At 44.1% G+C, this 23,835-nt stretch overlaps 1 protein-coding gene across 2 annotated transcripts in view; it reads right to left on the bottom strand.

Moving 5' to 3' along the window:
* The window catches only part of ZDHHC2 (zinc finger DHHC-type containing 2), a 59,739-nt gene extending 38,379 nt beyond the window's left edge, over positions 1-21,360 (bottom strand). Inside the window, exons 1-2 of one of the 2 annotated variants that reach the window (XM_030565638.1) lie at positions 21,197-21,359; positions 5,707-5,733 (exon numbers count right to left, since the gene is read on the bottom strand). In XM_030565638.1, the coding sequence (XP_030421498.1) occupies positions 5,707-5,733; positions 21,197-21,347 (178 nt within the window). In that variant the 5' untranslated portion in view covers positions 21,348-21,359. Of the gene's footprint in view, positions 1-5,706; positions 5,734-21,196 lie in introns of both variants that reach the window. The other variant, XM_030565639.1, reaches the window with a different exon arrangement.
* Between the last annotated feature and the right edge of the window lie 2,475 nt (positions 21,361-23,835).

Genomic DNA, 23,835 nt, shown 5'->3' with positions numbered 1-23,835 from the left:
AAGCTGAGGGAGTTGGCAACACTTGCCAAGTAATAAACCAGATTACTCAGTGCTAATGACGTTTCCATAATGCACACAGGCAAGAGGGCAGAGCAAAAGTTGTAGCAGCTACTTCAGCTCTGAATTTTCCCACTTTCGTGAGTTCAAAATATCAAAAGTAACAGTCGAGTAATGTAACTGGCACTGAATTTTTGTTCATATTAAAGACAAGCAGAAACTCTTTAAAAATTTATTTTCGGTTCACATGCCAGTCAGAAATTAACTTATTTGTAAAAACAAAAACCTGAATCAAACTATACTGTATGGTACTTTGCTAAACAGGACAAACTGGAGTCTGATGACTGGCTTCGGAAAACAGTAAGTCTATTCTTCAGATCAGTCAGAATATCACAGGTCAATAGCAAACAAATATCACTATTACATCAGCATCTGCACTGGTCACTTTACTTGATAACTTTAAACATTTGTCAGAACAGTTTGTATTTACTCCATAATACACACGGCCTCAAGATTAATATCTGCTATTTTGAAAATAAGTAATACGATGGTACAAAACATGGGTAAGAAAGCAAATATTGATTAAATGACTTTGTCTATACCATATCCTTTTGCAAATTTGTGAGTGTTATTCCCTGTACATTTTACCTCTAATACAACACTGGGAAACATCTCAATTTCATCTCCATTTTTAAGAAGGAGGAAGGAACCACTATCCAGTGAAAGGTTTATTCCACTGACATACCAGATTCAATGCCTCGAGGTATGGAGTCTGGGAATTAGGTCTGGGATCAGAAAGGTCCCTGGAAATCTATGAAGTCTCACTGTGGAGCTAAGGTGGCCAGGGAAAGCCTGAAAAGTTTAGCAATTCTGCAGACACACTAAACTGCAACTAAGGGAGAAACACTGGACCGCTTAGAAGTTCTCTGGGGACTACGGGAGTTGAAACTGAGCTTCCTGTGTTGGGCTCCAATAAAGTGACGCTGGCAGCTGCCACCTCTCCACTACTGACTGATATGGACATGGTAGCAGACAATACCCTAGTCCTGTGAAGAATGACAAAGTAATTTGGTAATGGCACTTCATGGACAGATACCACGGATTCCACGGTATTACATCATTTTCTTTAGCCCCACAAATTTCTTCTCCCTCCATTTTCTGGAATCAATGGTGTATCATGCCCATGAGGGAAGATTCTACCACATACCTCAGTGAGTGAGTGAAGAGAGAGTTCTGCCACCTTCTCCCTACATTTATGGGTGAAAGAGAACTCTAATTTATCCACAGGACAAGATGGTGTACCACTAGCCTTCCTCATACAGGGGCTGGCCGTGCTGCTGGAAAGCCTGCTACTGTTCAGGAAACTTTACACACCACCATATTTAACCTGCAGATGAGGGTGCTGAAGAGTTTACCCCAGAGAACTACATCAGCATCCATGTCCAGCTGCCTTTGACCAGATTCCAATGAGTCAACATTGTTCTGAGTGAAGGCAGTCGTGTCCAGAGTCATGGAAATGAAGGACAGCTGCACTTTCTTCCCTCACTAATGTGGCATGAGGATACAGGTGGGCTCATTTCCTGGAGTCTTCTCAACAGCTGCAGATGCTTTCAAAAGACATTCCCACCCTTTCCCTCTAAACTTTGTTTCCCTAGAGAGGAATGAGGAATAACAAAATTGGCTCAGGTGGTAAAGAAGAAAGAACAGATTCTCCTGGAATGGAACAGCTAGTGCTAATGAAGCCAAGAGCAGAAAATTGAGAGGAGTGTCAAACAGATAGCTAAGGGTTAATGTCTCTTTCACCTGGAAAGGAGTAACCTGAAACACCTGACCAGAGGACCAATCAGGAAAAAGACTTTTTCAAATCTGGGTGGAAGGAAGTTTTGGGTGTGAGTTCTTTGTCCTTTGTCTTGTGTCTGACCCTCTCGGCTCTAAGAGTGATCTTTCTGTCTCCTGGCTTTCTAATCTTCTGTTTCCAAGTTGTAAGTACAAAGATAGTAAGACAATAAGGTTTATATTGTTTTCTTTTGTATTTACATGTGTATAGTTGCTGGAATGTGTTAAATTGTATTTTTTGTGGATAAGGCTGTTTATTCATTTTTTTTCTTTTAAGCAAATGACCTGTATTTGTCACCTTAATACAGAGAGACCACTTTTATGTCCTTTCTTTCTTTTTTATATAAAGCCTTCTTTTTAAGACTTGTTGGAGTTTTTTCTTTAGTGGGGACTCCAGGGAATTGAGTCTGCAGCTCACCAGGGAATTGATGGGAGGAAGAAGTCAGGGGGGGAATCTCTTTGTGTTAGATTACTAACCTGACTTTGCATACCCTCTGGGTGAGGGGGGAAGTACTTGTGTTTCCAGGACTGGAAACAGGGAGGGTGGAGTCCCTCTGTTTAGATTCACGGAGCTTGCTTCTGTATATTTCTCCAGGAACCCAGGGAGGGAACACCCGGAGGGGGGAAGGGAAATGGTTTATTCCCCTTTGTTGTGAGACTCAAGGAATCTGAGTCTGGGGGTCCCCCAGGGAAGGTTTTGGGGAGACCACAGTGCGCCAGACACTGTATAGATTCCTGGCTGGTGGCAGCTTTACCAGGTCCAAGGTGGTAACTAAGCTTGGAGGTTTTCATGCTAACACCCATATTTTGGACGCTAAGGTCCAGATCTGGGAAAAATGTTATGACAGGGAGTGTATAGGAAATGAAGAATCTGCTGGGGCCAGTCTCTTTTAGTAGGTAAAAGTATCAGATATGGCTAAAAGCATCATTAACAAGAATTGTAAAGATATGATTAATACTCAGTGTCTGAATTACCTCAAATCTGAACAAAAATGGGTCTCTGGCCACAGACTATTTATGCAAAATTTGAAGAGGAAATTACCATTTTGAGGATTTTACAGGAGGGAGCAAGGCTATATTATAAATCAAGTGTCAGCCCTTATGAAGAAGCTACCACCTCTCCATACAAAAGGTTCTTAAAGGCTTGGCACTGCTCAGCACAAACATGTAAATTCTCTTGTCAAAAATGAAAAACTCTTTTGTTCTTTTCAAAAGCAAGTGTCATCTTTTTCAAAAATGTTATATAACCCATTATACAAACTCATAATGGAAACAACATGAATAGAACACTCACAATTCATTAATACATTCTAGCAATCACTGATAATCAAAGAAAAAAAAATGACCTGACCATCTTCATTGCTTTGTGTCAGGAGAAAAAAGGGGGTGGCCAGGTTTAAGCCAAGCCTTAGCTAATGTGAACAGAACAGATAATGGTAGAAGCATTAGGCAAGCACTGTCAATCAAACAAATACACATCCTAGTTCATGAGGCTACATAATCTCTCTATAGTGATGTGATGTGACATGACAAAGAGAGTGATGGGTTATGACAGAATTAAACAGGGATTAACTGCAGTATATAATAAAGAACTATATGGTACTGCAGACCACTGAGAGAAATTCACAATTAAAGTAATTAACAAGGGTTATTCAAACAGTCCTCTTTCATGGCACTGACACAGCACAGAATTAAAAGTTTATTAGAGAATATTTAAATAAAGATGATACAAAGAGTTTGAAGCGTCAGCATTGGTCATTGGGGGCAACATACAGAGTATAGGGGGATGCTGGTATTTGGAAATTGGTTAGCACATAACATATACAGGACTGTAAGGTCCCCAATGCGGGGTGTACGGTGGGTGGGATCAGGAAGCAGTAAGGAAGCAGTGAGGGTACATTGCTCATACAGTGGGTTATACGCAGTCATGGGTATAAGTAAGCGGGCTGGGTAATGGGGACAGGATGACCCTCACATGGTGGGATCCAGTTCAGTGGGTTTAGGGCTCAGGGGATATGGTTCAGTAGGGGAGGGTTTATAGGCCTCCCCCCCACCCCCCGTGGGTGCACGAAACCACGCTGACTCACTCCTGGTATTGGCGGTGGCCGGTGATGTGCTCTGTGTAAATGTCCCTAGACCACTGGATAGTGTCCGAGACCATCAAACGTCTCATGAGCCGTGCATAGCGACGGCCCACCCACAGGCCTTAAGTACTCGTTCGTTACGGGGGTCCCAGGCACCCAGCGTCCCGACGATCAGGGCATCGGTGTAAACCTCATAGCCCTTTGCCCGCAGGATGTCAGCCAAGGGGGCATATTTTTCAAGTTTGCGGGCTTGGGCTTCGCGGAGGGCCGGGGTCCTGTTCTCAAACGGGATCGTCACGTCGACGAGGATGATCTTTTTCCGTTCCTCGTCCGTGACGACGATGTCCGGGCGCAGCAGGCTGTCGGTGTCGGGGATGGTGAAGCTGACTGCGATCTCACCCAGGTGTGGGGCAATGGCCCTCACCAGCCGGTCCTGGACAGCGTTGTGGCGCAGCTGCCAGGCTCTGGCGTGGGGTTTGCAGCTGCACAGGACGTGGGGCAAGGTCTCCAGGGCGTATCCGCACTTCCTGTAGCGCTTGTCTTGGTTCCCGTGGTGGACGGCTCCGTTGAGCGGGATGCAGTTCAGGCGGGCGCGATGTATGAACCGCCAGTCGGCGAAACGGGTGAAGCTGCCCGCAGGGAGAAAGTGGTTGCTGGAGTCCCACTTGCTGGTCACCTCAAAGGCCTTGCCCTGGTCGGGTTTTTTCCTCAGGGTGTCCACGTAGAGCGCCTGGACAGCGGCCTTCAGTGACTTCTCCAGCACGCCTCTGGCTCCGGGGCTGACGATGGTGTTGCCCTCCGTCTCGATCCGCGGCACCAAGACTCCCAGCTCCTGCCGTCCTCGCTCCATACCCAGCGGCAGCCCAGTCGTTTTCCCAGCCGGCGCGTGGTGTTGCGGGCGCGGGACCACAGCGAGGCGATGTCGCCCCCGTACCGGGCGAATTCGCCGTCTAGGGAGCCGCTCAGGAAAGTGGCTACATCTGGGCCGGACGGAGGCCTGCCAATTCGCTTCTCGATGACGGTGCGTAGGGCGGCCGCTGCAACGTTCTTTACCGTGGCGTCCGGGCACGTCAGGAGGCGGAAGGCGTGTGTGACGACTGCTTCAAAATGGAATGCAATTTCAAAGTGTCAACATTTCCATTAGAGGTACTTGGAAAATGCAGGTTTCCTCTCTTTACCATGTAATGGCTATTTGGAGCTCAAAGTGAAGGAAGTTTGTTTATCAAAGTCTTGACTGAACAGATGTCCACATAATAGAAACCACATCACACCTGATCTCTCTGCTGGCTGTCTCTACAGCCACGTCAAATATTAAACAGATGTAGAGAATTAATTAACCTCATCCAACAGAAGTAGATTTTTTTCCTAGTCAAGTGAGTAGTGGAAAAGCTTCTCAATATACTGCCTGTCTCCAGAGGTGCCTTTTATTTCCACTAAAATTCACATATTTAAAGTACTTTTTTCAAAAGGGCCTCCTGAAACAGGACAGTACAGATAAGGAAGGAAACAGACCTAGTACTACAAACTTGAGAAAACAAAAAAATCACTGAAATCTCCTTATTTTTTAAAACCTTACTTCTTACAGATAAAACAGTGGTCCTAAAAACAACAGATTAGCTTTTTGTAAGTCAGATCATAGATCCAGTTAATGTGATATACATGATTGTGCAATAAATTTGAGGTACAGGTCTGATTATTTTAAATAATCAAAAGGCCTGCTTATTTTTCTTGTGTTTTTCAGCTTCATTAAATGACAGTATTGTTTAAGATATATATATCTCTCTCTTACCTTTTTCTCCAATATTTGCCATAGATACTGCAAAAAAAAAAAACAAAAAAAAAAAACCAACATGATTTGCTATAATTTGGAAACAGATAAAATCCTAAATCAAATATTCCAAACATTAATTTTCCCAACATTCCTTTGATTGTAAACAAAACATGAAAACTTCAAGTTTGGACACATGGTATTTTTACACTGGAATCATGCTTTTTATTAAAATGTGTTTTGTGATGATTAAATAAATTATCAACACCAAGCCAGAACTCAGCTGTGGTGCTGGAACAATGTTTATAGTGAGGGTGTGGAGAGCCACTGAACCAAACTTTAAACTCTGTATATAATGGAAACCACTTCAAGTCAGGGGGCACGGCAGTCCCCCCACACCCCTAGTTCCATGCACCTATGGAGCAGAGATTAGAACTCGGTCATTTTTGGCACACACTCCGTTTCACTAGACCAGGGATTGGCAACCTTTGGCCCACGGCCCACAGGAAAAGCTGCTAGTGGGCTGGGAGGGTTGTTTATCTGCAGTGTCTGCAGGTTCAGCCGATCGCAGCTCCCATTGGCCACGGTTCCCTGTCCCAGGCCAATGGGGCTGGGGAAAGGGTGGCCAGCACATGCCTCAGCCCGCGCCGTTCCCCACAGCCCCCATTGGCCTGGACAGCGAACTGTGGCCCGTGGGAGCTCTAATCAGCCAAACCTGCAGATGTTGCAGGTAAACAAACCATCCCGCCCGCCAAAGGCTTCCTGGCGGGCCACGTGCCAAAGGTTGCCGATGCCTGCACTAGACCATACGGCCTCTCCCATTAGGCAGAATTTCACATAAAACTGCCAACATTCCAGCAACATTGCCTTAATCAGTCATCCGTAAAGTTATGACGACAGCCTTCTGAGAAAACAAACAAGTGACCTAATAAGCAGATTGATTTTACTACGAATACTCTGAGTGTTATACAACAATACAGAAACTCACTACTGCCACTTCAAAAGGATGGTTCTTTTAAAGCAGTCACTAGCTTTTTGATGTGCAGCTGGAGTATAATACAGAGCCGATATCACTAAAAAGAATAAAGCCATTCCAGCAATTCCTCTAAAGGTGAAATGTAAAGCAAGGCACATTTACTGCTCGCTTATATGAAAATTGGCTCTACTTGTTCATTTATTTTTTAATTCCTTCCTCCCCATTCCAGCTTGTCTTGTTTCTTTTATCACTGGGAATATCAAGTCCTGACTTCTCTTTTTTTGATGAGGACTTTTGCAAGATTTTGGAGGACCAGAAGGATGGCACTGTTAAAGGCTGCAATCACAGATGAAACTACCACCCAGGTTAGCTTACAAGGAAAACTTCATGCACAAAGGCCATATTTACAATAGACTTCTGTTCCTCAAATTTCCCTGCTGTTAGTACCACTACCAGAAACACGTATGTGAGCTCAGGACAGAGGGACACCAGCATTTTAATCAATGTACAGTTCTGTTCAGAGCAGGTTTACATGATAAGGTGGTTAAGATACTGGTGCCCTGTCTACACTCCACTGTTGCTACCACTAGTGGAGCTCCCTTCCTTTGTAAGGGCTATATGCTGCAATGGACTCACCTACCGTAGTACCAGATTGACTTACCAACTCAAAGGAAAAGGCCTAAACAGAGTCCTGCTCAACCTGATACAGAGCAGCAGCAAATTCCATGGCCTTCCACTCAATGTTCCTCCCTTGGTTCATTCAAGACCCTGGAGATACCTAACCAAAGTATCCCTGCCAATCATAGTTATTGTTTCAGGCCACAGAGGGAGAGGCAGTTACTTTGGTAGCTAATTCAATAAGGATTCTGAAGAGGAGCACTAGCATCTTGGACTCTCAATTTAACTGGCAGCGAATGTTAAGTGCAGTGTAGTAGTATGATGTGCTCTCACTGGGCACACTTCACATGTGGAATGCTACAAGCAGCAGTAGCTGCACCTTTTTTTGACCTTCAAGATCAGCCTCCTGTGAAAACTATTGCAATAGTCTAACCTTAAGGAGACAAAAGCACGGATTGCCATGTCTAATCCCATCCTCAGTAGACAGGGCACATTCTCATCAGATGAAAGATGAAAACATTACTGACTACTTGGAAATGCACAGAAGAGTTGAAAAGGACAATAAAATAATGAAAGAACTGACGAATACATCCAACTTATCAAATATCCATAGCCCAGCTATCAATTTCGCAAAATGCTGCTCTCTTCCAATCATCACCATCTCTATCTTGTCTACCTTAGCCTGCCATTTTTCCTCCACGCCCTTTTTTAACCAAACATCGGAACTGCAGGGAGACCACACTGTCAGTCCTGGAAGAGAACAGCTAGGTCTCAGCATATTGGTGGCACAACAATAGGTTCTCAATCGCCTTTACAAGGTAAGCGAGAGGGACTGGAAGATTGAGCTACATAGGACTCCAAAAAGGTAAGCATCCTTAGTGAAGAGGAGCAACTGCTATCATCACTCAGATCTTTCCCACAGGAATGCTCAAAGCTACCATAAAGACTTCCCAGAAGTAGGCAGAAAGCACTTCATGATTCACAGTATCACAGCTACCCAATTCTGTAGAAGAACTGGATGGAAAATGGTTTTCAAAAAATGTTTCATCTTGAACCAGGACAAAAAGTCAAAACCTGAAATTTTTCACAGGAAGGGACTTCCAGAAAAACTCCATTTTGGGAGAAGCTGGAAAGCTCTTCTGAATTTCACGTTCTACCTGTAAAATTGACAAAAGCCTTCCATCCAGCTAGCAGGGAGGCAGAGTCAGGGCACTCAGCCTCAGCAGCCCTGCTAGAAGGTTTTTCTCAATTTCACTTTCTGGCTGCAAGTAGAAAACGGTATTGACAAAAGCCTTCCAGGCAGGCTGCCCTCATTTAAGTTTTCCTAACAGAAAAATAAAATTACTTAACAAAACTGGAGTTTTCCAATGGAAAATTTTGATTTTGCAAACAAGGCCATTTTCCATCATGAAATCATTCCCAAACAGCTGTATTCGGTAACTACTTAGGCATTATATGCTGTTGTAAGCCTCCACTTGTGGTTATTTATCACACTTCCTTTCAGATGATCTGTTTAAGATCCAAAGTTTCCAGAAGCTATTTACTAATTGCTATTATCAAGAACAGTGGTTCCCAAACTTGTTCCGCCACTTATGCAGGGAAAGCCCCTGGTGGGCCGGGCCGGTTTGTTTACTTGCCACGTCCGCAGGTCCGGCTGATCGTGGCTCCCAGTGGCCGCAGTTTGCTGCTCCAGGCCAATGGAAGCGGCAGTAAGTACGTCCCTCGGCCTGCGCCACTCTCAGCAGCTCCCATTGGCCTGGAGCGGTGAACCACGGCCAATGGGAGCTGCAATCGGCCGGACCTGCAGACGTAGCAGGTACACAAATCGGCCCGGCCCGGCCCGCCAGGGCTTTCCCTGCACAAGCGGCGGAATAAGTTTGGGAACCACTGATCTAGAGGAAACTACCCTTTCATTTCAAAAGGCTGATCTAGACCAGGAAGTTTCACCAGTTTAAACTTAAGTTGTGATTTTAAACTTATTTAGCTAAGCCAGCGCAAGAGACTGTGCAGGCATTCTTATTTTGTTTTAAACTGAAATAAACCTTATTTAAGTCAATTAAGAATTAGGGCTGGTCTACAAAAGCTACAAAATAGTCTATAAAAAGCTGGTCTGAAAAAGCTTTGACCTAGCTGTGCACAAGTCTATGCTTAAATTTCTTTCCTACCAACGTAAGTGTCCTGTTACAGCGACACAGTAACATCACCTCCTAAGCAGAGTTCAGCCACAGTCAATGTACTGAGGTTGACCAGCGTGAGTGTAGACACTATTACTTATGTTGAGCCTAACAGTCCTCCAGCAGCTGTCCCAAAATGCCAAACACTGACCACTCTGGTCCACTGCCCAGGGATCACAGAGACCAGAAGGACCCTCTCCTCTTTAAGCCCCACTAATTTTTGAAATGTCATTTCCTGATTGTCCAGATTGGCAAACACAACATGCAGCTCTCCCTTGTTGTGTGTAACTGCCCAACTGATCATGTCAGCTACCTCCAAGCTAGAGTGCACCTGGAGTAGATATTGTATCTCCTGGGCCAGTGGGGAAGAGAGGCTGAGCAGGCACAACTATGAACTAGCCATAGAACACAGCCAAATAGCATGGGGGATGGAGAAGAAGGAACTGTGGGAAGCGTATCAGAAGGCCAGGGAGGTGAACAGTCATTCTGGTGTTGAGTCGCAGACCTACTGCTTTTACAAAGAGCTGCATGCCATATTTAGCCGAGAACCCCACCACTACTATCCCACAGACCACCATGGATACCTCTAATGGGGGACATGTAACCAGGGACCCAGCTATGCTGCAAGCAGGACCTTTTTGAAACTCCACTGTAGTCCAGTCAGTCGAGCACAAGTAAGCCTGATGAAGGGGCAGAAACCTCAGGTAAGTCTGTAACTGTATTTCCCATTAAAATGATGTAGTGATGGTGCCCCCAACTTCAAAGAACACAGCTATCCACTCTTCATTAATATCCACGTACTAGAAGAGGTAGCACTAGAACAAAGAGGTAGCATTATCTTGTTTTTCATTCCTCATAGTTAGGCAAGGGGGTCCACACGGAGCAGTTTATGTACACAGGGACGTCCCTTGAATCTTCCTGAAAGATCTCGATGGAACTTTCATGCAGGTACTCTGCAATCTTCTGCTGGAGGTTTCTACATATGGCAGCCTCTTCCTTCACAGTAGGACACTTCCCCTACACCAGTCAGCAATAACTCAGCAGGCAGCACTGCAATACACAGTCTAGCAGCATACAGGCCTGGGTGGGCGCTTTGGAACAGCAGCAGCTGTGCTTTCCATGCCTTTGTTACACACAAGAGTGAGAGATCAGCTAAAATCACCACTGCCTGTGGACAATGGTGCCAGTATACAGTGCCATTGCCCTGTATTATAGTTCCATGCAACCGAGCAATTCCCTCCTCATTTCCCTCACCCCAGCAGGCCATACTCACCAGGGCTGGTGCTGTGAGTGGCGCCATACACAAGCACTCCCAAGCAGAGGTGTCAATAGACATGTCTTGTTTAAAACTTTAGGGGAGAAAGGGAAAGAAGTTCCAAACCTTAACTCCTGCTCTTTTTTGTGACTATACTGACAATGGTACTTCTGTGTGTTTTATCTGTAGCTGCTGCCATGGCACCCTTGAGCGGTTCCCCCTCCACATTCCCACAACTCCTGAGCCAGACAAGGAGGAGAAAGAAAAGGATGTTGGATGACATGTTCAATGAGATCCTGCAAGCCAGTGCTGCATCAGACCTTGAGCAAAAGGCCTGGAAGATGAACATTGCAGCTGACCTAGAGAAGGAAAGAGCAGACTGGAGAAAGGCTCTGAAGTCCCAGTAGGAAAAGAAGAGGGAGATGCACCAGGACATAATGGGGCTCCATTAATTTATTAAGTTTTTAATATATTTGCTTTTAAAATTGCACAGATTTTTTTCTCTGCACTGGTTTTGTTACTGACTACAATTCTATTATTTGGAAAATAATTTGTCTTTATTAGTTCACAACATATGCTGCAGAGTGCCTAGCAGTTCTGAAAGCACCCACTTATTTGTTACTGTTCAGCGTGACAACTCACAGGATCAATAATGCACAGCAAGCATTGCAAAATTAATAGCTACATTTGTTTCACAGATATTATGCAGGACACAACAGACAGCTATAACCTTTGGAATGATTTTTCATTGAGGTCCAATCTTATGAGTAAACAATGCCAGCATCCCTTCAATCTACCAAAAGTTCATTCAACTGTCATTCTGCACCTGCTGCACTGGTAGCTGAATATTTCGTTGATGCACTCAAGTTGGTCAGTATATGGCTTCATAAGTCAGAGGAGCAAGAGGCTGGTGTGACAGGTTGGACTCCTTAAGGTGCCACCTTATGTGCTGAGATACCACTGAGCCCGCCTGCTATGTCAGCCTGGGCACCCTTTTTACCTGTCTTGCTGTTCTAGGCTATTAAGCCTTCTCCAGCACACACACAGACAGGGCCACACCCAACTGCTGAACAAAACAGACACTGAGATCAGTGTCTGGGAAGGCTCAGCTTCAGGGACTTGCCCCAGCACTCAGGTGTCCACTTCCCTTGGAGTGCAGACCTCAAGGTATATCATGAAATCCGCCTCCTCCCTCAATGTGGAAGAAGGTATGCACAGCCTCTTATCCCCCCCTGCGGACGGGGCAGTGCACAGAGCCCCAGGTTATATTATAAGAAGAAATAAGTTATTAACTACAAAGGGTGGATTTTAAGTGAATATAACAGACAAAACAAAGTGGATTACTAAGCAAATAAAACCAAACACACAAACTTATTTCACTAAAGAAATTGGTTAAAAATAGTAATTTATCACCCTAGATATCATTGCTGGCAGATTACAGAAAGTCTTGAAAGGCAGCTGCACTGCTCTCCAGCTTGACCCCTCAAGTATTGTTACTCACAAGCTAGACGTCCTTCCAACCCAGGCTCAAGTCTTCTCCCCCACAGTTCAGTTCTTGCTTCCAGGTGTTTTTCAGTGTCTCTTAGGGTGGAGAGGCAGAGGAGAACCTCAGTGATGTCACTCCCCTGCCTTATATAGCTCTTGTGGAAGAACACTGGCATTCCAAGCGGTGGGTCCAGTACCAGGTGACTCAGACCCTTGTTTCTGCAGGGCTGTGGCAGCCATTACTTGCAGGCCGTCTGGAGCATCCACAGGAAGACTAAGCTCTTTCACAGTCCATTGTTTTTGCTAATGGGCCATTAGCCCTGTCTGGCTTTTCCATTGTTGTACCTGAAGGGTTAGTTGGGGGTGACACCCAAAGTAACATATTTGAAATACAGATACATGGTCAATATTCCTAACTTCAGATCTGAAAGTGATACAGAAATACAAATTGGATAATCACATTCAGTAAATCATAACCTTCCCAATGATACCTCACATGAGCCATCTTGCATAAAGTATATCTCAGTTATGTCATTCATAACAAACATTTTCATAAAGACTATGGAGTGAAATGTCACAGCTGGTCCTTCAATATCACTATCAGAATTTCAGCATCGCCAATGGTAATCTGCCAGTCAGGAAAGAGAACCCCTGCTTGCAGCTTTCTGAACAGTCCTGTGTTCTTAGAGATAGGAGAGACATGCTTCTTCCCTGACCAGCCCACGTTGATGTCAGTGAAGCATCCCCAGTGATCCACCAATACTTACATAAACATAGAAAAGTAGTTCTTTCTGTTGATGTACTCTGTGGCAACGCAATTTGATGCCAAAAAGGGATATGCATGCCATCTATTGGTCCACTGCAGCTTTAACAGATTTGTGCAGGTTTTCAGTTCCAAGTTTCTGATTATTATACCCAGAAAGTATTAGCCCATCTGCTCATGAAATACCCACAAATTATTGTCTATTCTTTTTTCCCCATTGTATTGTGTAAACATACTATACTGCTCTTCTTCAGGTCCATTCCAATCCTTGCACCTGAGACTATCAACATGAATCTTTCTACAAGTAAAAATAGCATGTAACTTTTTAAATAATGCAAATATATATTTTTCAACTTGGAACATTGTAGTTTCTCAGATAAAAGTTGCAGAATAGCTAAAATTACTGGGGGTTCCTCAGTGTGGGCAGGTTGACTGATAGGCAAGGAAGAACAACAGAAACACAGACAGGGAGAGAAAACTATAAACAGATCCTATGTCCTACATAGCAATCAACATTACTCAAAATGTACTCCTGGCAGTATGGTGGGAGAGGGGCCTAGGCTGGCTGGCAAAAGAGGGCTCAATTGCTTCTTTCAGAGTCTCTTCTGCACCCCTACCTTCAACATTGGAGTTCAATTCTTTCATGAGTTTAGGAAGGGTAAGGGTAGCTGGGAGGAGGAGTGGGGGGGGGGGAGATAAAAGCTAATTAGCTGGTGTGCAGGGAGCAGCAGAAGGCCACTGGCTCCCATGCAGAAGCACCCTTTCCCCCTGGCTGGATTGCCACTACAAAAACTCAGAGCAACAGCTCCCACCTGTAATTAGAATAGAATTAGAATTCTAATCCTCCCTGGAATTAGAATAGAACTGGGGTTTCCTGTGGGCACTGCCCTCAAGTCAACTTTTTGGACTGGGAAGGAATTTTTCCTGCCGAATTGGCCAGGGAAGGATGGAGTTCTTTTCACCTTCCCCTCAGCAACCCAGTGAGTAGATTAGGAAATAAAATTCAAGTAGTCACATCTTAGCAGGTGGTTAGCACAGGTAATTGTTTGATTGGGGTCTGGCTCCCTAAATTACCAGAACTGAAAGTGGATTTAGGGGAAGGCATCCCCTAAAGAAGCTGGAAAATAGGGCTGGCACTCCTAGTGTCTGGCACAGTGAGGAAACAGCCCCTTAACACTCAGAGGAGGAGAAGGTGGTGGGGGTCCTAGGAACAGGCAGAGAACAGGTATGGAGGGGTGAGGAGCCGATGGCAGGGATAAAAATATGTTGGTTGGGAGCATCCACAAACATTCAAAACAAATGTCTATATTTAAACTTCCCCCCCCCCCAATAATTGGAGAAAAAATTGTAAAAACTAGGTACTTATAATTATACCTTTTAATAATCTGTGATGTACATTATATATTACATATTTTTGTTAGAAAGCAAATAATATTTATTTAAAGATAAATAGTTGTTAATAGGATGTATGTATTCAAAATCATAGTGATTACCTGGATGCGTAAAGATTACTCACATTAAGAGTTTCACGGTCAGGCGATCATGATCTGTTTCATGAGATCCTTTCAGCACTTTTCCAAATAATTTATATCACATTGATGCTATTATGTATCAACTTGTGTAAAAGCCTTTCACTCCAACTCTATTACCTGGAGAGTATAATTTCACCACCACCAGAGAGTGACTTTGGAAGGAAAGAAAGCATAATATCTAAGCCTGGAAAGAATATTGTATGAGTGGAAGATTTTTCTCCAACTCAATGTGATGCACTGTAAGTTGAGCAAACATCATGCTGAACATTGACTGAAAACGAGTATTTTTTTGAAGATTAGGTTTCACAAGCAGAGAATAGCAGCTCTGTAGAAATTATACTTTGAGTAGACAAAGTTCATCTCTATTCTGAGGGCCAGCACAAGGCACATTCCCCAATGAAGTCCTATTTGAAGGAGTTAAGTGGGATTTTAAAGATGCATACGCATTTCACTGGTCTACTACACAAGAGTTAATTTTACCCAGTCTAAGTTATAAGAGTTCCACAAACGTGAAAGTGTTCAAAGTTTTAGGAGAAGGAAAAATATAGTGCTTCCAAAACATGGTAGTATCATTAACACAAACTCTCAGATCTCAGGTCAAACTGGATCTTCCTCCACCCAAATGTGAAAGTCCAATTAAAGTTCTAATACCTTTTTCTGTGTTCTGGTGTATGAATCCCTACAGCAGAAACATCCTCACTCTCTCTCTCCCCAAAAGAGAAAAAACAATTTTGAAAAATTCTCCTTTTAAAAAAATACAACTATTTATAGATGGCTGCTGTATAATGCTTCCTCTTTACATATCTCTAACCAAAGTAACATTTGAAACATTTGCGAATATCTGCTTTTGTATTCTAAAATAAGAAACCATGCATTTATTAAAATAAATGGTGATTCTCCGTCTTTCCAGGAGCAATATGGTAAACCTTAGAATTAAATTCAGCAATATTTAGAAAATTGTTAAACTGGACAAACAACAGCTGATCTGTTTTGTCTTGGTAGCCTGGCCTTGAACTTTGGTCAATGTTATTTTCATTTTAACTATAAATCTATTCCTAGCTAGACTGGAAGATTTAGAGTTGAAGTAAGGAGAAAAATGTAGCAAATTTGTTTTCTTCATGTACCTACAAAAGAGCTTACTAAACCTAGTATAGTAGTATTATTGCCAGCTCTGGTTTTCCTTGTACAAATGTGGGGTGGGACGGAGTAGAGAAAGAAGATTCCACTTCAATCTGCTATTTTCACTTTCTAAGTTGCAAGTTCACTGTTGTTCAATGTTCAAAATGTATATGTACTGCTTGTATCTAGCTTACGTTTTTTCCCCAGTTTTTTAAGTCATAATTAACTCCCATAATATGTCATTGAACCTGATAAGCTGACAGAACAACAATGAAGAACAAGGCAAATATTTAAAAATTCTCTAATTTAATGCTTATGCTTTTACAGACATAATCCACTGTAGGCACAAGTGATAGACATCTAAATTCAATCTCACTATGCCCACAAATCTAGTATAAATTATTTCATTTGTACCTACAATTTTGCCTGGAAATCAATGTTAGTGCAAAATCAGGGGCCATGCTGAAATTTAAAAAAATTCACAAGGAATTTAACAGCCTTGTTTTTTAAAAGTACCAAGTACTCACAACTGCTGTTGAATTCAATAGAAGTTGCAGCAACATCTGCAAATCAGAACTTAAGTGATTTGCCAAAGGTCACATAGCAAATCAGTGGCAGAGCTAGATTAGACCTTTGCAGATTGTGGCACCAGGTCTCAACCAGTGCTGCTTCTTCAGTAATGTATTTTTGAAATTTACTCTTAGATGTGGGAAAACTGGTTTCACAAATTATTAATATTTTAAAATAGCAAGTCACCAAGATTTCTGTTTAGAACTGGGTGCTATTTAGTAGTATCTTGTGAAGCCCCCAAAATACAAGATCAGTGCAAAAAAATTATATTTCTGTAAGTCACTAAGTAACATACTCAGGCCTCAGGGACTGTGCTGCTTTAGAGTTTTGTACTGTTGTGTTTAGCTGATAACTTTTTACAATTTAAGTATGTGTACATTTAGCCCCTATTCCAAATCCTGTAAAATAAATCCACATACGTGCATACTCAGGACCGTAGCAACAAAGAACGTGGCCCCCTCCAAACATATGTCCGGGGCCCCTTACAATGCAGAAACGATAAAAAACTAAACAACTAAATTAATAACATTTATCCACCGACCGCCATTATGAACGCAAATACACATTCTTTGAATGGGTCCAACTAAAATTCGAAACTGACCGACGGACAACTGATGTAGCCAATAGCATTATGATGTATCATAATGACTTCACGGTTTTGTCAGTAAAACCGACATGGATTATGCAATAGCATCAATAAATGTCACTTACCTAGTTATACCTTACATTTTTTTTTGCCACTTTTAGGGGCCCCCTTCCTTGCGGGACCCCCTCCCGTAGCAGGGTATGGAGGGCGCTCACTATGCCTCTGTGCATACTGCTTGGGAATGAAATAGTTTGACACTGACCTACGTCCACCTGCACTTCCTCTTAGGAGATGTAATTCAAGTACACCAAGCCCACATTTTCTCCTATAGGCCAGGCTTGTTGGCCAGACTACATCTCCCATGATGGAGCCTCACAGCATACCATGCCAGACACATGGTTGAGGTATATTGTGAGAGATGCAGCCTTGCTCGAAAGCCCACTTCACAGAAGAGAACATAGAGAAGAGGCACCACAGCAGCTCAGAAGGACATGGTTTAAAGTCAAACTAAGTCAAAATGAAACATTTTCTTTCAATCCAAAGTGTTGAAAAGAAATGTTTCAATATTTCCAAAATGAAAGTGCAAATGTTCATCTCAAAAAACAAAATATTCAACTTTTCATTGAAAAACCAAAACACTACAAACCCAGAAATTCTCCACAGAAAGGAAACAATTGTGAAAAAAGTTTTTTTTAAAAACCCAATTTTCCACTGAAAAACAGTTTTGATGGAATTTTTTTTAACAAGCCTTCTAAATCTCTCCTAATTACTAGAGAGAAAGGTGTTTAATAATCCACAAATAGACCCTCATGTATTAGAAAACTTGCAGGTTAATGGAGGAGGTCGCATTGCAAGCTGCCATAAAAGAACTTGTGAAGATGAGGACTAAAAGAAGCACATACATTGACCTAGACATGAGTCACCTAACAATTTTCAGTAAGAAATTTGTACTTGAAAAATTACAGTAAGCCCAAGGGTTACATACTGCACACGTTCCCAGTTACATCACTCCTTTTCTACAACAGCCACTTCCTCAAACAAATATTTATCTTTACCCATGGCCTTCAACAAGACATCCAGAAAAGTCACAGAAAGTAGCTTCATGTTAGAACTACCAAGTCTTCAAGAGAGTCATCAAAAAAAGTTAAGATTTAATTATTTTTATCATATTCTGTAATAAACAGTGTTCATGGAATTGAAGCCTTTCCAAATAATCAATGGATCTTGTAGTTATCACACTCCTGGGCTTTGGTGTTAAAACAACAAAGAAGCAGTTCACTGCCTTGTAAAACTACTCCACTAAGAATATCATCCCTTAGTTGCATGCCAAAATACTTACTAAAAGCATAGCTAAAGAGATTTATCATCATGGTGTTATTTTTTACCTTAATTCTTCAGCTTTGCTTTATACATGATAAAATTATTAACTCTTACACAGAGCCTTTGGTACAATTTAAGCACTAACTTATTTGACTTCAAAATATCACTTAATGACTAGGCCGGATATGCCTAAGTCTAGTTTATTAGCTAGGGTGCAAGCTATCTTTTTTATAAGCTCCTTTGTTAGATAATTCAAGTCATGTAACAGGAAGTCTGTGACGGAAATGGTCTATAACAGAGAAAGAGAAAATTAATGCTTATATTAATGAACATAACTTTTAGCAGTATCATTAGGATTCTTGCTAGCACCTGTAACCACAATGAGTACCTGTGACAATCAGGGTCCAGACACCAGAAGAGAACAGGTTTGATTCAACCCCCCAAAAATAAGCAGTTAAACCAATTTGATGGCATACTACGTTATCTCACTGTAAAAGTGTATTGAGTAAGATCTTTTATGAAAGCTTGCAATGCACTGAACAAGTCATTGTGAGATATGTATACAAGTTATTGTTATGAATATCTGTATGTATATGTAGAAAGTTGTAACTGTAGAGCAACTTCAGTATCACCTCACAATAGGGCAGTGAAGCAATCAGGCAGAGAGAGGTTACTTCCCCAGATGAGACTGCTTCTAGCACCTAGTCACTGTCCAGCCCAGGAAAAAACAATGAAGAAACAAAGCAAATGAGAACAGCTTGCAACTGAAAAGAAAACCCCAGTCTTTGAAAACTAAGAAAGGAGGGAGCTCTCCCGCTGGCATAATTAAACCACCCCAACTGTTGGTAGCCAAGAGCAGATTTACCATGAAACACAACATGCGGTGGCACGGGGTCCCCAATGAGAGAGTGGCCCCCAAAATGCAGGACAAATCTCATCTCACAACCTGCCCCTGAGTCCCGGCCAGTGGCACAGCAGGGCTCAGACAGGCAAGCTGCCAGCATGCCATGGCCCCATGCCGCTCTCGTCTCTGGTGCGGTGGGGGAGGGAGTCTGCACGCTGCCCCTGGCCTGGGCACCGCACGGAGATTTGCTGCCCCCCTCCCCCAAGGGGCATACAGAGCTGTGTCAGCAGCAGCACAGCAGGGCTAAGGCTTCTCCCTGCCTGCTCAGCCTCCCTCCTTCCGTGCCAGGCCACTCCTGGAAGCAGCTGGCATGTCCCTGCGGCCCCTGGAGAGGAGTGTCTCCATGTGCCGCCTCCACCCCAAGCACTGACTCCGCAGCTCGCATTGGCCAGGAACTGCAGCCCCAATGGGAGCTGTGGGAGCAGCACTTGCAGGCAGCAGCGCACAAAGATCTCCTGCCCGCCCCCCACCCCACCCCAGAAACCGCTGCCAGAGGGGTGGTGTGTGCCAGTTGCTTTGAGAGCTGCGCCGTCCGAGGTAAGCAGTGCTTCCCTGACCCCCTCCCGCACCACAACCCCTTGCCCTAGGCCAGAGCCTGCACTCAATCTTCCTCCTAGAGCCCACACCTCACCCCCCAACACCCCAACCCCTATCAAGGTACCTCACTTCATTTTCATTTACTTCCCATTATTTATAACATAGGAAGAGGATGAAGAAAAAAATGAAAAAATGGGGAAGAGATAAAAGAGAATGTTCTTTTTCTTGGCTGGGTCCCAAAGGGGCCCCCCAAAAATGAAGCTGTGCACAGGGCCCAACTAACTCTAAATCCACCACTGGCAGTAGCTATGTCACTAGGAGACGCTCTCCCACTGGCATAGTGCTGTCCATAGCAATGCTGCTATCAGTGAAACTTATGTTGGTAGTGGTGGTGATGAGGGGGTGTTTTTTCACACCCCTGACCGACAAAAGTTTTGCCAACAAAAGCACTAGTGTACACAAAGCCTTAGTGCAAATAGTTATGAAGAGAGCTACCGTTCACATACCATTAAGGGAATGCACCCCAACGGTTATGTTTAATTAATATAACGGTTGCATCTGACGCAGTGGGCTTTTTACCTATGAAAGCTTATGCCCAAATAAATCTGTTAGTCTTTAAGGTGCCACTGGACTCTTAAGTCTGTATCCACAAAAATACACGGCTATCCCTCTGATACTTGAAACGGTTATAATGTAACACATAAAACAGATGGGAATACTTAGCATACCTGTGTAATTTAAGTACTGTATATTGTTTTAAAAGGGGAATGGGATGTAAACAATACAAAAAATGGGTCTTAACTGTAATGTCAGATTCAAAATTCCAACAACATTTTTAAATGTTTGGTCTGGGGCAAACTCTAGGCAAAATACTGTATGACAGAGAAAAATACCATGCCATCTATAGGTGTTCCGCAAAACAGTTTCAAGATGTATTTGAACATTAACACAAATTCTAAGCACTTTGTTCACTCAATTAGCTACTTATTGACTTGCAAATCCTATCATCAACCCACTACAACATCTAAGTCAGCATGCACAGTGTTTTCACCACCATCAATGCTTACAGATCCACAATAACAACTAATTCAGGAGTCACTGCTTATGACCAGGGAAAGGCTACTCTAGGAGGAACTACGCAATTTGATTAGAGCTAAATCTCGAACCACCCATCTCTTCTTCACACCAGCCCTGCCAACCTAAAATCCTTTGCTGTCTCCCTGGTCTCCTAGGCACAAGCCCGGCAAAGCACGTCTCTGACAAAGAAACGCCCACAAGGAGAAGACGACCAGGAACTGGGCGCTCAGCCACAGGAGAATTTCCCGAGCGCCCCGGACTCGCCACCATCGCCCGGGACACAGGGTCCAGAGGCAGGCTCTGCCTCTCGGAGCGCGCCTGGGGCTTGCGGGGAGCGGATCCTGCTCAGCTCGGCAGAGGCCATAAGTCGCCAGCCGGGCCCGGCAGCCTCCTAGCACAGGGCCATGCTCGTGTTTACACGGTCACACCGCCCCACGCGGGGTAGCGTGGCGGGCCGGGATCAGCTCTGCCTGGCACAAACCCCAAACTCCCGGGCAGCCGCCGAGCCCGGCTGCCCCTTGGCGCGGGGCTGGGGCTTTTGTCGCCGCTGCGGGGGAAGGGGAGGGGGTTCCTGGCAGGCCGTGGCCCCACTCACGCAGGCAGAGCTGGGTGACATAGGCGTAGTAGGACCAGCACAGGATGCTGGAGATGAACAGCACCGGCACCCAGTAGAGCAGCCGCTGGCAGCGCCGCCTCACACCGCCCCGGGTCCCCGCCGCCGGCGCCGCCATCTTCCCGCACCGCATGCCAGCCCCGGGCCCTTGCAGCGCAGCCCAGCCGAGCCGAGCCGAGCCGAGCCGCCGCAGCCTCCTGCCAGCGCCGGGAAGGCGCGACTCCGGTGCCCGCCCCCCTCCAGGCAGGCTCCTCCAGCAGGCGGTGCCGCGCCGGGGCTGCTCCGCCCCCGCCGCTTCCACAGTCACGGGCCCCCGCCTCCCCCGGGCCTGGGAAGGGAGGGGGCGGAGCCTCCCCACGGAATGAGGCTGGGAGTGGCCGGGCTGAGAGCCCCTGGGGCACAGACAGCGAGGGGCTCCACCCCTGAGGAAATGGGGCAGGGCAGGTAGTTTGCTCCCACCTACCTCTATAACAGCCCCGGGCCGCGTGGGGGGAAGCGGCGGTGTTTCCCTCGGCTCCTCATTAGGCCTCGCTCGGCGGAGGGGACTTGCCAGGCTGGAGGAAGGGAAACCCGGAGCTTGCTTTAGCTTAAAACGGAAAGACAGAGCACCTGCCTTGGATACTGACAGGAAAGAGCCGTGTGCCCTCTGGCAGCTGGCACGAAGATTAGGATACGCTGCTGCCTTCAGTTGTAGTGGCGTGTAATGCTACTGAAACCAACGCAGTTAGCATCAACGTCAAATTGGAGCAATACTGCTGATTCAGGCTAGCTGGGCCTGATACCCCATGGGATCCTGCAAACCAGTGACCCGGGCTTGATCATATGTGATCAGTTCTCTTTTCCCGACTTTCATGGAAGCACTGGGCCTGCTCTGTAGACTCTGATCCTGCTAGCCCTTATGCACCCACTTAACTTTAGGCAGATGTGTAGTTCCATTTAACTCAGAGAACATAATGATAGACACCTGTAACAATGTTTTCATGCTCTTAGGCTATACAGACCTATGACATGGACCCTATCTTTTTCTGTGTTCTATATAATGCTGAGCACATTGAGGGATTCATGTCTTGACTGCAGACAATGTGCTCAGCGGTTAAAATAAGGATTATACTTAAACACCTTTGTAAAATGCATTGGAATATATGGACAAAAGTGCTATCTAAATGCTAAGTATTACTGTAAAGTAACAGATACAGTAACTGTTGTAGGCTGTCAGTGATGTCACAATAAATGGTGGCTCACACTTCAGTGAACATGACAGTCAGTTCTACTTTTGACATCACAATGGATTAGTTGGCAAGACACCAGCAGATACAATATGCTGACTTACTTTTTCCCAAGCCTGGTGGTTTAATGAATGTTTCTAACACAGAAATACTTGTGAAATGGCATAGTAAATCCAGATTATAATTAGGTGTGTATGCACAAATTAGTTGCTGAATTAAGAGTTCCAAATTAGAACCGCCAGGAACAGCAGGGAGCATTTCTCCAATCTACTAGAATCTTGAGTGTGTCCACAATATAGTAGTTATGAAAGAGCTGGTTGATTTAAGTATGTTTGGATTTTCAAACAGCTTTGGACAAGGTCTCACACAATGGGCTATTAATGAAACTGAAGTCACAGCGTGAGAGGTATAGATTGTCACAGATTAGAAACTGGCCTTGAGATACAAAAAGAGTAAAAGTTTTCAACATTGCAGGGGTAGCAGGTTCTATACTAGGGGTGGTATTGTTTAGTGTATTTATTAATGATTTGGATAAGGGGATTTTAACCATGAGGTGGCAAATTTACATATCAGACAAAAATGTTTAGGTTATTCAAAACTAGGTAGACTGAGGAATTACAAAAAGAAGTTATGACACTGGCAGAGCAGGTGCCAGCTCATGCCACAGCCCCTAGGCTCAACTGAACTCTGACCAATATATAACTGGAAACCAGTCTGGTTTACCGGCATATTAGCATTGTTAAAATAGATCTTAAATTTAAGAATGCTTAGTGTTAAGAATTTAAGAAATGCTTGTAGGATGCTGCATGTAGTAATCTCATTTATAACATCTGTACCCCACTGTGTAAGATTATATTGAGTAGTTGTATTATAAATCTCTGTAAATTTGTAAATCATCAAACAGGAAAGGAGTATTAATTTATGTAAAATGCAGGCTTCCTACAAAGATGGTAAGTCCTGCCCACCAAGAAGGCCCGTTGAAACCAAATGAGCCACTATGAAACATCAAAGAACAAAGACTTTAATTGCTCCCCCACCACACCCATGAAGAGAATGTGTGTGTGTGTGTGTGTGTGGGACTCATCCCATCAGTTTGAACTCTGGGAGAAGGAAATAAAAATCCCTAACCAGAAGAAAATGGATCTCTACACTGCTTGGACTCTGGGAGGGCAAGATTTCTAAGCAGAAGCAAGGGATCCCCAGTGCTTGACCTGGGTTAGCTCTAAAGGAGTTGTAGAGCTTGCATATTATAGAAGCTTTTAAAAGGTAAGACTATAACTCATTTGTGTGTGTATGTTCACCTGCCTTAACCTATAAATACTAATTTCTTTTTGTAGGTAATAATCTTGTTAACATATTATAGGACTGGCTATAAGCAATTGTCTTTGGTATAGG

The sequence above is a fragment of the Gopherus evgoodei genome, chromosome 5 (genome assembly GCF_007399415.2).
Source record: "Gopherus evgoodei ecotype Sinaloan lineage chromosome 5, rGopEvg1_v1.p, whole genome shotgun sequence".
Classification (NCBI taxonomy): Eukaryota; Metazoa; Chordata; order Testudines; family Testudinidae; genus Gopherus; species Gopherus evgoodei.
Note: the sequence above shows the minus strand (reverse complement) of the source record. Positions and strands in the feature narration are given on the sequence as shown.